Here is a 13,020-nt window from a genome sequence, read left to right as displayed (position 1 = left end):
CATGTCTGGCAGTGACTTGGGACATACGTTGTTCCCAGTGATCTCCAAGAGCCTCTCCACGTTCATCAGACCTGAGCTTCAGCACAGCTATGGCATCTAGTGTGTTTGTGGAGTGCCTGAATGTTTCTCTCCTGTGTTTATTCCTACCACACAGAAAAGAAAGGTGAAGGAGAAAGAGAACACCAGCTGTCCCCAGCTCCCAGCAAGCCCATCGCACCCATCTTCCTGCAGGGCCTCTCCGACCTCAAAGTCATGGATGGAAGCCAGGTCACTATGACAGTCCAGGTGTCAGGTCTGTCCAGATAGCTCTTTCCTTGGGGTGTATAAGAGAGATCATGTGGCAGGGTATTGCTCCTGGATGCCCAGAAAACCACCATGGATCCATGGAGAAGGGGCACAAGTCTCTTGCCTTCTCTCTTCTGCTATCTGGGTAGCATTTTGTAGATTCAGGGTTATTTGGTCTAGGGGAAGAAGATGACTAAGATTAATGTGGCCAGTTCCAATTGAATGCTTAGGAGATTTGTTTGATTGTTTTGGGTTTTTTGTTTTGTTTTGTCATTTGTTTGGTTTGGTTTGATACTGTTTTTTTTGGGGGGGGATTTTTAAAGAGTTTCACCCCCTCTTTAAAATTAGTACATATTCGCTGAGGAAAGTAATGGGTTTCACAATTACATTTTATTCAAAAGCATTATGGACCTTAACCACATTTAGTCATTGCCTTTCCTGGCCTCCCACCACCCCCTTCCATTTCCCAAATGGTGTCCCTTCCAGTTTTGAGTCATATGAGTAATAAAACAGGGATGTCTAGTCTTTCCCCTCTTAATCTACATAGTGATTGAAATCCTAGCAAGAACCATAAGGCAAGAGAAAGAAAGAAAAAGATTGCAGGTAGGAAATGAGGAATTCAAATTATCCCATTTGCAGACACTATAAGCCTATACTTAAAGGACCATAAAGATTTTCTGGAATGTTTTTTTGTGAGGACCTCTCGAGTCTCAGACATTCTTTGAGTTGCTTTAGTGAGATCTTAAGGTAGAAAGGAGATGGTCAGAGGCCTTTCTAAAACAGACAAAGAAATATGGCTTGCACCTGGCTCTCCTGGCCCTTGCTGGGGGTAGCAGGAGAAGCTCACAAAGTCCCAGCTCCACACGTGTGGCAGAGTAGACGTGAGCACCTTTGGATGTGTCTGTGGTTCTTGGTTCCTAGCAGTGCCTCTGAAACCTGGGGGTAGCCATCTCTGGCTTCCTCTTCCCTCTAAACCTATAAACGTAATAAATATGAACTGTGAGAGAACCCGAGGACTTGTCCTTCAGAGGATGAAGGCTTTTTCCATGATACTCCCAGACAGAGGCTTCACAGAGACGTCCAATTGGAAGAGATAAGAGATAGTCTTCACATGGCCTCCAGGCATGTGGAGTGTGACCCATGCAGACAAATGGCCATCTGCTCACTCTTCTGTCTCCCCAGGGCCCTCATCCCTCTGGAAGCAGAGCCTCGTGGTCAGCTTTCAGATCTAAAGAAGCTCTCATATGGTCATTGACCCCTTCTCCTAACACATTCCAGAAGCATAGCCTGGCACTGCTACACACTGAGAACCATGTTTAGAAACCCTCTGCAAGCTGAGGTCCTGGGACCACATTAGTGTGTCGGCCCAGTACTTATGGAGCTCTTTCCAGTGACCGCCTGCAGGGGAGCTGCCAGGGAGTCTCTATGCGAGGCAAAGGCGGGGCTGAGAACACCTTCAGGGTTAGGTGCTCTCTTTGTTCTCTATGCCATTCTGAGGGCAGCTAGCAAAGATTAGATTGACTCAGTTATTCCTCCTAACAACCCTATAAGGCAGGGTGTGTGAGGAAACTGAGGCTGAGACATTGGTAGCCCAGTATTAGCATATTAAGTGCACAGTTGCTTCCTGGCTAGGGATGTTCCTCTCTGACAATCAATCTCCTGTTGCTACTCTGTGTTCAGGGAACCCACCTCCAGAAGTCATGTGGCTTCACGACGGAAATGAGATCCAGGAGTCAGAGGACTTCCACTTCGAGCAGAAAGGTGGCTGGCACAGCCTGTGTATCCAGGAGGTGTTCCCGGAGGACACGGGCACATACACCTGTGCGGCCTGGAACAGTGCTGGGGAGGTCCGCACCCGGGCCACACTCACCGTGCAAGGTGAAGCTGGGCTGCTTTGAGGGGGTCGGGGTACAACTTCTGCCAAAGTCATTTAGAGATGAGAGACACACAGCAGACTACTCCAGTCCCACTGCAGCAACGAGGCAGATCACTGTCTCCATCGCAAGCTCTCACAGAATGGGACTTCCTTCCCTGTTCTCTGAGGTCCCTGCTCTTTCTGGGCTGTTGCTAAGCTAGATGGAGTGCTGAGGGGAATCCAAAAATAGACTTAATTTGGCATTGATGGTTTGGGATATAATTTACAGTTTATGAGTCCCTTTTCCTGCAGAAACCTCCTTTTCAAGAGGAAAGGTGGCTTAGCACATACAGTAAGTAACAGTTCTCATCGGTCACATCCGATGCAGATCATGAGCACCCAGCCTAGAACCCCATACTGTCAGGGCTTACACAAATTCATATTAGTACCATCCTCTGATAATATAACCAAGGCAGATTTACAATACGGATGTATCTACACACCCAGTCCAAGTACCTTCTAGACCACTTGTTCTCTGGTAACACACTGTCTTCCAACACTTTACCATCGTGAAGAATGGAGTGGGTGCCAAGCTCCATGTTGAAGGGCCTCTGTCTCTATTTTTCCCCATTGCCTCCTTTCAGAGCCTCATGATGGCACACAGCCCTGGTTCATCAGCAAGCCTCGTTCGGTGACAGCCTCCCTGGGCCAGAGTGTCCTCATCTCCTGCGCCATAGCTGGAGACCCCTTTCCTACTGTGCACTGGCTCCGGGACGGCAAAGCCCTCTCCAAGGACAGTGGCCAATTTGAGCTGCTCCAGAATGAGGACGTGTTCACCCTGGTTCTAAAGAACGTGCAGCCCTGGCATACAGGCCAGTATGAGATCCTGCTCAAGTGAGTCTGCATGTCCTGCCTGCCATTCTCACCCCCTCCCCCACCCCCAGACTCCTCACTCTCAAGCCAGGACTGGGAAGTCAGAGGAAGCAGCAGCTGATGCAGGTTTATTGAGTTTATATCTTTGTAGGTCCAAGGATGGCAGCTTTATTTGGTGATGGCCTTGGTGACGGCCTTCCTGCTGGCAAAGTCCCAGGGTGGCACAAGGGCATCATATGGACAAGGCAGAGAACACGCATGTGACCTTTCTCTGTCTCAACTTTATAGCCACTAGTATTCAATCACAGGGATTCCAACTGATTGATTACCTAGTGTTAGATTTTTCCCCAAGGACTCACCTTTAAATATATGGTTGGGTTAAGTTTCCACCTTCTCTATACCTCACAATAGACATTAAATTTCTATACATGGACCTCAAGGGCACATCCTTCCAGACCACAGCAGCTAAGAATTGGAAGCATCTTAGAGATAGTTTGAACCTTTGGTGCCTTTTACTACCCATTTTTGGAAATCACACACCATGGTTTTTGGTTAGAAATGAGCCTCCAAGTAAAACCTTTATTCAAGAAGTGAAGAATCAAGAATCTATCGTTCGGTAAAAAGCATATCAATGAATTTCATATATTATTGTTAAATTGACATGAGGGGTGGGATGGAAAAGGGTTGGAGCTCAGTGGTTAAGAATACATACTGCTCTTGCCCAGGACCCAAGTTCTGCTTCCAGCACCCACACTGGACAGTAACTCTAGATCCAGGGGACCTGATATCCTTGTCGGCCTCTGTAGACACCTGTGCTGACTTCATATACTGATCCACAGACATGGGCACATACATATAATTCAAAGTAGATGCAGGATGGAGTATGCTGGCCAGGCTGTACAAGGCCCTGAGTTTGATCCCCAGAACTGAAAAAAAAAATTCAAAAATAAGTCTTAAAATATTGTTTAATTGCTACAGGGAAGAGCATGGTACACACTTTTAATCCTAGCACTTGGCAGTATGGATTTCTATGAGTTCGAGATCAGGATAAAAGACTCTGAAAAGAGTCGGGGGTTGTTTTGTCTCAGTTCAGGGTACAGTCCATATCAGAGGGGAGGTCACAACAGCAGCAGTTCTAGGCACCTGCAGTCAGGAAGCAGAGGGGGAGGACCATCAGTGCTCAGCTACTTTTCTCCTTTGTATTCAGTCCAGGCCTCCAGCCCATGGAATGGTGCTGGCCTGGTCTTCCTAATCAATTAACCTCACACAGACAATCCCTTACAGGTCGGACAAGAGGCTTGTCTCTTAAGTGAGTCTAGATATTGTCAAATTGATAATATTAGCCATCACAAGTAATTTAAAAATGAAATTAAAACAACCACAGGGAGATTAATTTTCCCTATTAAAATACTCCATCTCCTAAAATCCTAAGTGAAGCCTAGTTGATGGATGGATTGCCTTCACTGAGGCCTAAGGCTGGCATAAGCACCTTCCCTGCGTATGTGAGGTGGTGGCATATCCTGATGGTGTTTAGACATGGCCGTAATGGGTGCCTGAGGACCCGGTCACTTCCCTCCTGAACTTTGTCAATTCCCCATACTGAGCCCATCACTCAGGGTCAGCTCCATAAGCTCCACGCTATGGCTTTTGCTGCGGTGGAATACTGTACCTCCAATAATTCTGAGCGCGGGCTTTTTACTCACGTCAACTAGCTGTTGCTGCTTAAGGAGCCAACCCCAAATGCGTAGGTACATTTGTTAAAATACCCTTTTAAAAAAGAAAGCTGGGGGCTGGAGAGATGGCTCAGCGGTTAAGAGCACTGACTGTTCTTCCAGAGGTCCTGAGTTCAATTCCCAGCAACCACATGGTGGCTCACAACCATCTGTAATGATACCTGATGCTCTCTTCTGGTGTTTCTGAAGACAGGGTTAGTGTACTCACATACATAAAATAAATAAAATCTAAAAAAAAAGAAAAAAAAGAAAGAAAGCTATTATCTCTTAGAGATTTTTGGGTCTGTTCAGAAGTTATGCCCATACAATCAGAGCTCCACTGATCTGAATTAAACATAGGACTCTCTTACAAATACATGCTGTTCCATTCCCTTCAGCCATATGCCTAGACGGTGTCAACGGACTCTGCCTTAGGCTTAAAGTCGTTATCAGGAGGAACAAATCTGCCTCCATGATGAGACGTCTAGACCCTTCCTCACTAGGTTAGTACTAGGGCAAAAGTGACTTAATATGACAATACTTTCTGATGAAGGGACAATACTTTGAGACTACGTTTGTATTAATCAATTAGATAGCGTATAAGAGATAGGTGTGTGTGTGTGTGTGTGTTTGTGTGATTTTGTTTGTCTGGTTTGGTTTATGAGCTACAATCTCATACTGCCCAAGAGGCCTCGAACTCAACATTTATATATATATGTATATATATATATATATATATATATATATATATATATATATATATATCCCTTGAACTACCAATTCTCCTGTCTCCATCTCCTGGCTTTTTGTAGGATTTTGTGTTGGCCAGTGAAAGAGGAGTTGGCCGTTAAATGAAGCAAGAGAGAAGCGGGTAGGGAGCACAAAGCAGAGATCTATAGGAAGTTTGCCAGGCCGTAGAGGGGGTTACACTGGAAGGGCAAAAGGCAGACTGTCTGGGACCAGCTGGGGACAGTCATAAAATGTAGACGACTGTCCAAGCTGGAAGAGAATGCAGAAATTATCTAGCCTTCCCATCTAATAATGAGAGACACCGAGGTCTCAGGTCACTGACTTGCTCATGGCCACGAGCTGAGCCTGACTAAGTTCGAGCCCTTGTTTTTTGACTTCCATCAGATGTTCTTCCATCCTTGCAGCCTATCATTAGAAGTGTCTGTCCATGCACTGGGAATTAGGGGACATGAGAATTCATGCTGGCCTCTTCGTGCATCTCTTGCCCTTTCCTTTCCAAAGTCTAGATTCCTCATTCCTCCGGGAGGCCGTTGCTTTGGCCTTGGCTCTGTTCCCAGCAGAAACCAAGCAAGTCAGTGGAAAGTTCTCCTGAGGAGTGCATGCCAGGCCTGCCAGAGACCTTGTTCCCTCTCACTTTTTTGTCTTGACAGAAGTCAGACCTAGCCAATGGAAGAGGGTATTCCAAGAAGGAAGCCTGGGGAAGTGGGGCTGGGAGACAACCAAGGGGTCCAATCTGTTCCTGCTAACATGGAATGGTGGGTGTGGATGAGTTTTGACCTCTCCTTTCCTTTGCCAGCTCTGACCAAAAGGAGATCTAGCAACACATCAGCTCCAAGTTCCAGTTAAGATGTTAAAAAGCATAGATCGTTTCCAGAAAATTAGTTCTTCACCTTTGTAGATAAAATTGTCCTGTGTGACAGTGATTTGAGGAGGGACACGTTGCAAGGCTTCTAACCAGAGTGTGACTCTCTAATCCAGGGCTCAGGAAAGGAGGGCATGTTTGTGGCAGGTTTTCTGCATACATTGTAACTGCTGTGTCCTGTGTGGCAACATCAGGGCAGGGCCTCAGTCTCAGACTGCTTGTGATGGAGTGTAGGTAATATTAACGATATCTCTGAGATACTGTTCCTGCTGGTGAGGTCACTGGTAGATGGGCCCAGACAAGAGTCTATCTGAACTTTATATTCTCCAGAAGAACCCATGCCTTAAGGTTTTTGTTTTAGGCTTTCAGTATTGTTCCCCCAGTAGCCCAGCTATGGTGTCTCTGTGTTCTTCTCCCTCATCTGCCTGGAGACCTCAGGGTGGGTGAAGCTAGAGACCTTGGGTGGGGCTTATCTTTGTCCGTGGTCCCCACCACAGGAACAGATCATGGCGATGACAAGAGCCCTCACTTGCTTCCCTCCATGGGGATATATAGATAAGTGTAGCTCCAGCTCAGCGGATAGTCCATCTCTGATGCACAGCCTCCTAGAGTGTGCCTAGGGTAAAGTGGGGCCATCTGGTCAGTATCTGCTCCTGATTTCTATGCCTGGGTTTTGTCCTTCCTATGACAAGAGGAAACTCGGAAATAATGTGAGGGAAAAAGAGCTACCAAAGAAACACCCATTGGGCATCTTTCTCTGTTCCATGCCAGCATCACTGTGAAGTAGAGAAAGAATAGCTTAACACTGCCCCGTGGGATGACTGGGATGACAGAATCAGGAAACCAGGTAGCATGCTCGCAGACTGGCACTAGTGAGCTGCCAGGTAAACAGAGTATAGCCTTCACTCTTCGGGTGACTTGAATTAGCAACTTCAAAGAACCCTGGCTTAGAAGAAGGGACAAACTAGGGAGGCTGACAGGGAGCAGAGAGGAGTGAGGTCCCAGGAAGGGATGGACATGGTCACAGCCTAGGCTAGCACAAAGGTGGAGCAAAGGAGGAGAGAGAGGGCTGGAAGGAAGCAAATGGATTTAAGGCCCAAGGGTGAGAAGCAAATCCACAGACCTCGAGAAGCAGAACCACTCTGTAGCTGCTAGTGCCTTCCCCTGAGGAAGTACCAGACAAAAGATGCACCTCTGTGGCAGCAAGAGATGTAAGCACATGTATATAGACACCCGAAGAAACACACAGATTCCAGAGCAAACTGGTTCTGATAAGCAATGTAGGACCTGTGCACAGACAGGCCACAAGTCTTGTATGCAGGTAGATCCAGGTCCCAGCCCCTGTCCCTGCTTGTTGCCTCTGAGTTCAGGTGCATCATTTAACCTTCATGCACTCCGTTTGCCTTATATAAACAGTACTGCCTCTAAGCTGTTAGAACCGTAGACGAAATGAGATGGGTTTTGTGAGGAGGAGGTCCAGAGCTGGCAGTTGGTATGTCTATCATGGGGTCTGGAAGGGTCACTCAGACCCAGCAGTGCTGCTAAGACAATCCAGGGAACTATGTGGGATCTGAGAATCCCTGCAGAATCCCCACAGTCTCCTTCCCTCTGCTCACCAGACCAGGCTGGCATGCTGTACAGAACAAGACAAAGCATGTGGCAGTCACGAGAGCCGGAGGGTCCTGGATAAACACAGTCCTTGGAATAGTAGAACTTACCCATTTAATTCCCAGACTTGACCCTTTATGAGACATGGCTTTAAAACACCAGCAGAGGGCAGCCTCACAGGCCAGAGAGCTCAACTGCTTTGAATCCACCCGGCTAGCCCTTCAGCCCCCTGCCTGAGAAGAGGGGCCTCAGCCAACCATGCACCCCTGGAGGCTGAACAGCTCTGTGATTGTAACGAATCCAGAACCCTCTCCACCTGAAGAAGGCAAAGAAAGGGGCCACCCATGTTGGGAGACACACTTGTTAGGTTTTTTTACACAGAATGTTCTGATTAATGAAGGGAGGCTTAGCTGTTTTCAAGGAGAGTTCAGCTATTGGGGAAGTGGCTATCATTACTTTGAGGGAGTGTAGAATCAGGTCAGATCACTAGGCATCTGAGCAGGGCTTGTCTGCGTAAACCAGAGGCTTCATCACAACCCTGCAATGGATAAACCTTATTCTTGGATTGAGTGCTCGATTGTTCGTATTAAGGATCCCCATGTGTAGATGCTGATCTTTGCTGCCCTCCCAAATATCCCCCTCCCCTTTCTTTTTAATCTGTAACTGTACAAATCAAGATTGACCACAGGGTGAGAGCCCTAGCCTAAATCTAAGTCTGGAATGGAAGCCACAGCTAAGCCCTAGGCCTCCTCCTTCCTCTATGGTCCATGAGCCCATGACCAAGTCTAAACTTGCCGTGCACCCCTTCTAGCCCTGAGCTAAATAGGTCCTTCGCCCAGGGAACCTCATAGTTCTTATTGTATTGTCGTTGACTTCATCAGGAACCGGGTTGGCGAGTGCAGTTGCCAAGTGTCACTGATGCTGCACAACAGTCCTTCCAGAGCCCCACCACGGTGAGTGCCCCCAAGAGTAGCCTGGCCAGGTCCCCACACCAGCCACCCTCTGCCTGGCCCTGAAGCCTGGGGTTGTTTGTGTTCTCCTGCTGAGGCTACCAGAGCCAAAGAGAAAGATTGGAAGGGGATGAAGGAGGGAGGCCAGAAGAAGGCAAAGGAGGGGGTGGTGTATGTTTCTTTTTTCTTTTCTCTCTCTCTTCTTTTTTTTGCACACACCCTTATAAGGCTACTGAAATCATTACCGATATAATAAACCAACTAGACAAGTGAGTGCCTCTCACCAATGTTCCCTTCTATAAACACAGCCTGGCCGGCCCCCACGTCCCCTTCCCCCTCCTCTCTACCCTCCGCCCTCAGGGATTTGCTCTCCCCTGACGTTTCTGCTTTACCCAGCCCCTTTTCCTCTTGCTACTTTCTCTTTTTCCTTCACTGGTTATTGCAGGGGGCGGGAGCCTGCCAGCTGTGAGGGCCTCTGTGGTGGAGGAGTTGGTGCCCATGGTGATGGTGACCGTGATGGGACCCTGAGGCCCGGCTGGCCAGCAAGAGGGCAGAGTTGGCCTGAGGAGGAAGACGGAGAAGACGTGAGGGGGCTGTTGAAGAGACGGGTGGAGACCAGGCTGCACACAGAAGAGGCCATCCGCCAGCAGGAGGTAGGGCAGCTGGATTTTCGTGACCTCCTGGGAAAGAAGGTGAGCACCAAGACCGTATCAGAAGACGACCTGAAGGACATCCCAGCCGAGCAGATGGATTTCCGCGCCAACCTTCAGCGGCAAGTGAAGCCAAAGACTGTATCTGAGGAAGAGAGGAAGGTGCATAGCCCCCAGCAGGTTGACTTCCGGTCTGTCCTAGCCAAGAAGGGGACCCCTAAGACCCCGGTTCCTGAGAAGGCACCACCTCCAAAAGCTGCCACCCCAGACTTTCGCTCAGTGCTAGGTGGCAAGAAGAAGTCACCTGCGGAGAATGGGGGTAACAGCACTGAGGTCTTGAATGTCAAGGCTGGGGAAAGCCCCACACCTACAGGCAATGCACAGGCAGTCGGGGCCCTGAAACCCATAGGCAATGCCAAGCCTGCTGAGACCTTGAAACCCGTGGGCAACACCAAGCCTGCTGAGACCCTGAAACCCATGGGCAACGCCAAGCCTGCCGAGACCCTGAAACCCATAGCCAACGCTCAGCCTTCAGGGTCCCTGAAACCCGTAGCTAACGCACAGCCTACTGAGAGCCATAAGCCTGTGGCCAGTGCCAAGTCTGCTGAGACCCCGAAACCAGCTGGGAAAGAGGAACTCAAGGAGGTTAAGAATGATGTGAACTGTAAGAAAGGGCATGTCGGAGCCATGGGCAATGAAAAAAGACCCGAGAGCCAAGGCTCAGCCCCAGTTTTCAAGGAAAAGCTACAAGATGTCCATGTGGCAGAGGGTGAGAAGCTGCTACTCCAGTGCCAGGTGACCTCTGATCCCCCAGCCACTGTCACCTGGACACTGAATGGAAAGACACTCAAGACCACAAAATTCATCATCCTCGCCCAGGAAGGTAACTGAGGGTGAGGGTCGGGACGGTGGGAGGCCTGTACCTACATGGGCCACTGTCAAAGCTGATGTAGTCTGCTTGATGGTCACTTATAGCCATGGCCTGAGTTGGAATAGCCATCGCTGTTCCCCCTCATTTACAGGGTGGGCTCTCTGCTGAGGGGCCCTGGGTACACACACACAAGCCTACTGTAGACGCGAGCTGGACTAATGATCCTTGTGGTACATGCTGTGCCTTGGTGTCTGTCTGGCACCCTACCCAGGTCTCCTCTGAGCCTACCTAGGACTGAGTGTTCAACATCCCCCACCCGCACAGAGAACTATGCTCTGCAGACTGGGAGAGGGGACATGGAGCTGAGGGAAGCTGGGTGCCTGAGACCATTATTCATTGAGAAGTGTAGGAAAGGCTGAGTGACAGCATGCTGGGTTTGGAGCTAGAGGCTGGCATCAGCAACAGCCCGGTCTTGAGAACACTGTGGGTCTGAAGGGACCCGTGGGCAAGCCAAACCTTTACACAGCCCCGATGGACCCACTCACGCAGGACAGAGCTGCTTGCTTCCTAATTTGGATGAGACTTTTGTTTGCTGGTGTTTCACATTCTTGATGGGGGAGGTGGTGTAAGTCCTGCCACCCGTGGCTTTGGAGGCCCTGGAGTTCTCAAGGGTGCCAGTTTACACCAGAGAAAATGGGAGCGAGAGGAGGTTATCCGCAGCCCCTTGTTGGGGTTTATTGTCCTTTTACATCTATTTATTTAGAGTGTGTGTGTGTGTGTGTGTCAGAGAGACAGAGAGAGAGAGACAGAGACAGAGAGACAGAGAAAGAGACAGAGACACAGAGAGAGGCAGAGAGAGAGACAGAGACAAAGAGGCAGAGAGAGAGAGAGAGAGAGAGAGAGAGAGAGAGAGAGAGAGAGAGAGAATATGATTGATTATGAACATGGGCACATGCTACCACGTGTGCGTGGTTGTGTTTGGAGGGGAGAGGACAGCTTGTAGGAGCTGGTTCTTTCCTTCCAACTGTGTGTGACCCCCTAGGATCAAACTCAGGTGGGGAGGTGGAGAGGAAAGCACCTTTACTGCTGCTAACCAGCCCTCATTGTGGCTTAAGATGTTCTTATAAATCACAAGTCTTATCAGAAACTTCAAGGCCAGATGAGATCCCACAATCCACTGAGGTGGCTAGTGGAGAGACAGGGTCCTACCTGAACTAGAGCTTACCCTAAAAGATCATGAAGAAGTTCCCAGGATGTGGCATGCACCCTTGAGATACTGAGGGAAGGCACTTCAGAGGCTGAGTGGACAGATCTTAGCAAATGCCAGTGTACTGAGATGCCAGACCGTTCTTCCCCTCCCCTCTCCCCACTCCCCCATCCCACAGCTGCCCACCTGCATAACCCTGGAATGAGGCATCTGCAGATGTCATCGATTTGTCCCTTACCCCACGACTCAGCCAGCGAATCCAGAGCAGCCGAAATGTGTGGAGTCTAACCATTGAATGACCAAAAGCAAACTGAACATTATTTTTTCAGCAGAGAGAGCTTCTGTAATCTTCTGCTAATGTGCTGACAGTAACTTTTTCACACCGATGTCCTCGGTTGGTAGGGTCTTCCAGAAGGCATCTGACACAGGGGACTGTGTCTGCTAGTTCTGTCCCCATGATGCCTACATACCAGAGGTCTTAGGACCACTGTGGTGGGGTGAGAAATCCAGGAGAGTGGATGCTGCCATCCTCCCTGTCCCACCCAAGGGCCTCCCACTCAAACAAACTGGAAAGCTTGGCCAGGAGTGTTTCCCAGGTCACCACATCCAGTGACCTCTCTGGGCAGGATGGAGGACAGCCACCAACAGCCACCAATCTGGGACATGTAAGTGGTAGACTCCTGCATGATGCTGTCTATGAGTACACCAACCTCGGGAAAATTGAGGGTTGTGTTCCCAAAGCCAGAGCCACCAATGTCCACTTACAGAGTCTGCTCAGGTGAGCGGTATACGATAGACTTCATCACAGAAGAACTCCCAAGCCCCCAGCTGCTGGCTGCTCTTAGGCCTGGGCTGCTTGGAGTAATCTTCATCCAGAGCACAGAGATGGAAGCAGCAGCATCACCCACAAGGGAGGACTAAAGTCCTCCACAACAAGAGAGACTGTGAGAGGGGAGGTAGGGATTACAGAGAGAACTCCAAAGCAAACTTCGAGCAATAGTCTCAGTATTTCAAAGTACGGATAGCTTGTTTCCATCGGTGGAGCACCATGTCCAGATGCCATCCTATAACAGAGAAGTTGAGTAAACTGCCCAAGATTGCACAGCTCTTAAGTAGCAGAGCAGAGAAGAGACCAGACATTGCTTCCTGCAATAGAGGATGGAAGAAGGAGACTGTGAAGTGAGCCCATGTTGACACAATAAAGGGGAGAGTGCTTGTTCTCCAAATGCCAGCCCTGCCCCCCCAACACACACACACACACAGCCTCCACTCACCAAGTCTTTAAGAGGGCCCCCTCCCAAGGGGGAAATGCATCTTAAGTTTATCAGCTGTCACTGGGGAGATCCAGGAAGGCAGCAAGGCAGTGGCCAGAGATAGAGTGAATCTGCTCCTGGTAG

At 49.1% G+C, this 13,020-nt stretch overlaps 1 protein-coding gene across 2 annotated transcripts in view; it reads left to right on the top strand.

Moving 5' to 3' along the window:
- Mylk (myosin light chain kinase) overlaps positions 1 to 13,020 on the top strand; it is a 188,648-nt gene that overhangs the window by 94,465 nt on the left and 81,163 nt on the right. For both annotated transcript variants that reach the window (XM_028752285.1, XM_028752284.1), the window contains exons 12-16: positions 155 to 292; positions 1,966 to 2,163; positions 2,785 to 3,034; positions 8,827 to 8,898; positions 9,341 to 10,428. In XM_028752285.1, coding sequence (XP_028608118.1) covers positions 155 to 292; positions 1,966 to 2,163; positions 2,785 to 3,034; positions 8,827 to 8,898; positions 9,341 to 10,428 — 1,746 coding nt within the window. The remainder of the gene's footprint in view (positions 1 to 154; positions 293 to 1,965; positions 2,164 to 2,784; positions 3,035 to 8,826; positions 8,899 to 9,340; positions 10,429 to 13,020) is intronic.

The sequence above is a fragment of the Grammomys surdaster genome, unplaced genomic scaffold (genome assembly GCF_004785775.1).
Source record: "Grammomys surdaster isolate TR1022 unplaced genomic scaffold, NIH_TR_1.0 125889, whole genome shotgun sequence".
NCBI lineage: Eukaryota > Metazoa > Chordata > Mammalia > Rodentia > Muridae > Grammomys > Grammomys surdaster.
Note: the sequence above shows the minus strand (reverse complement) of the source record. Positions and strands in the feature narration are given on the sequence as shown.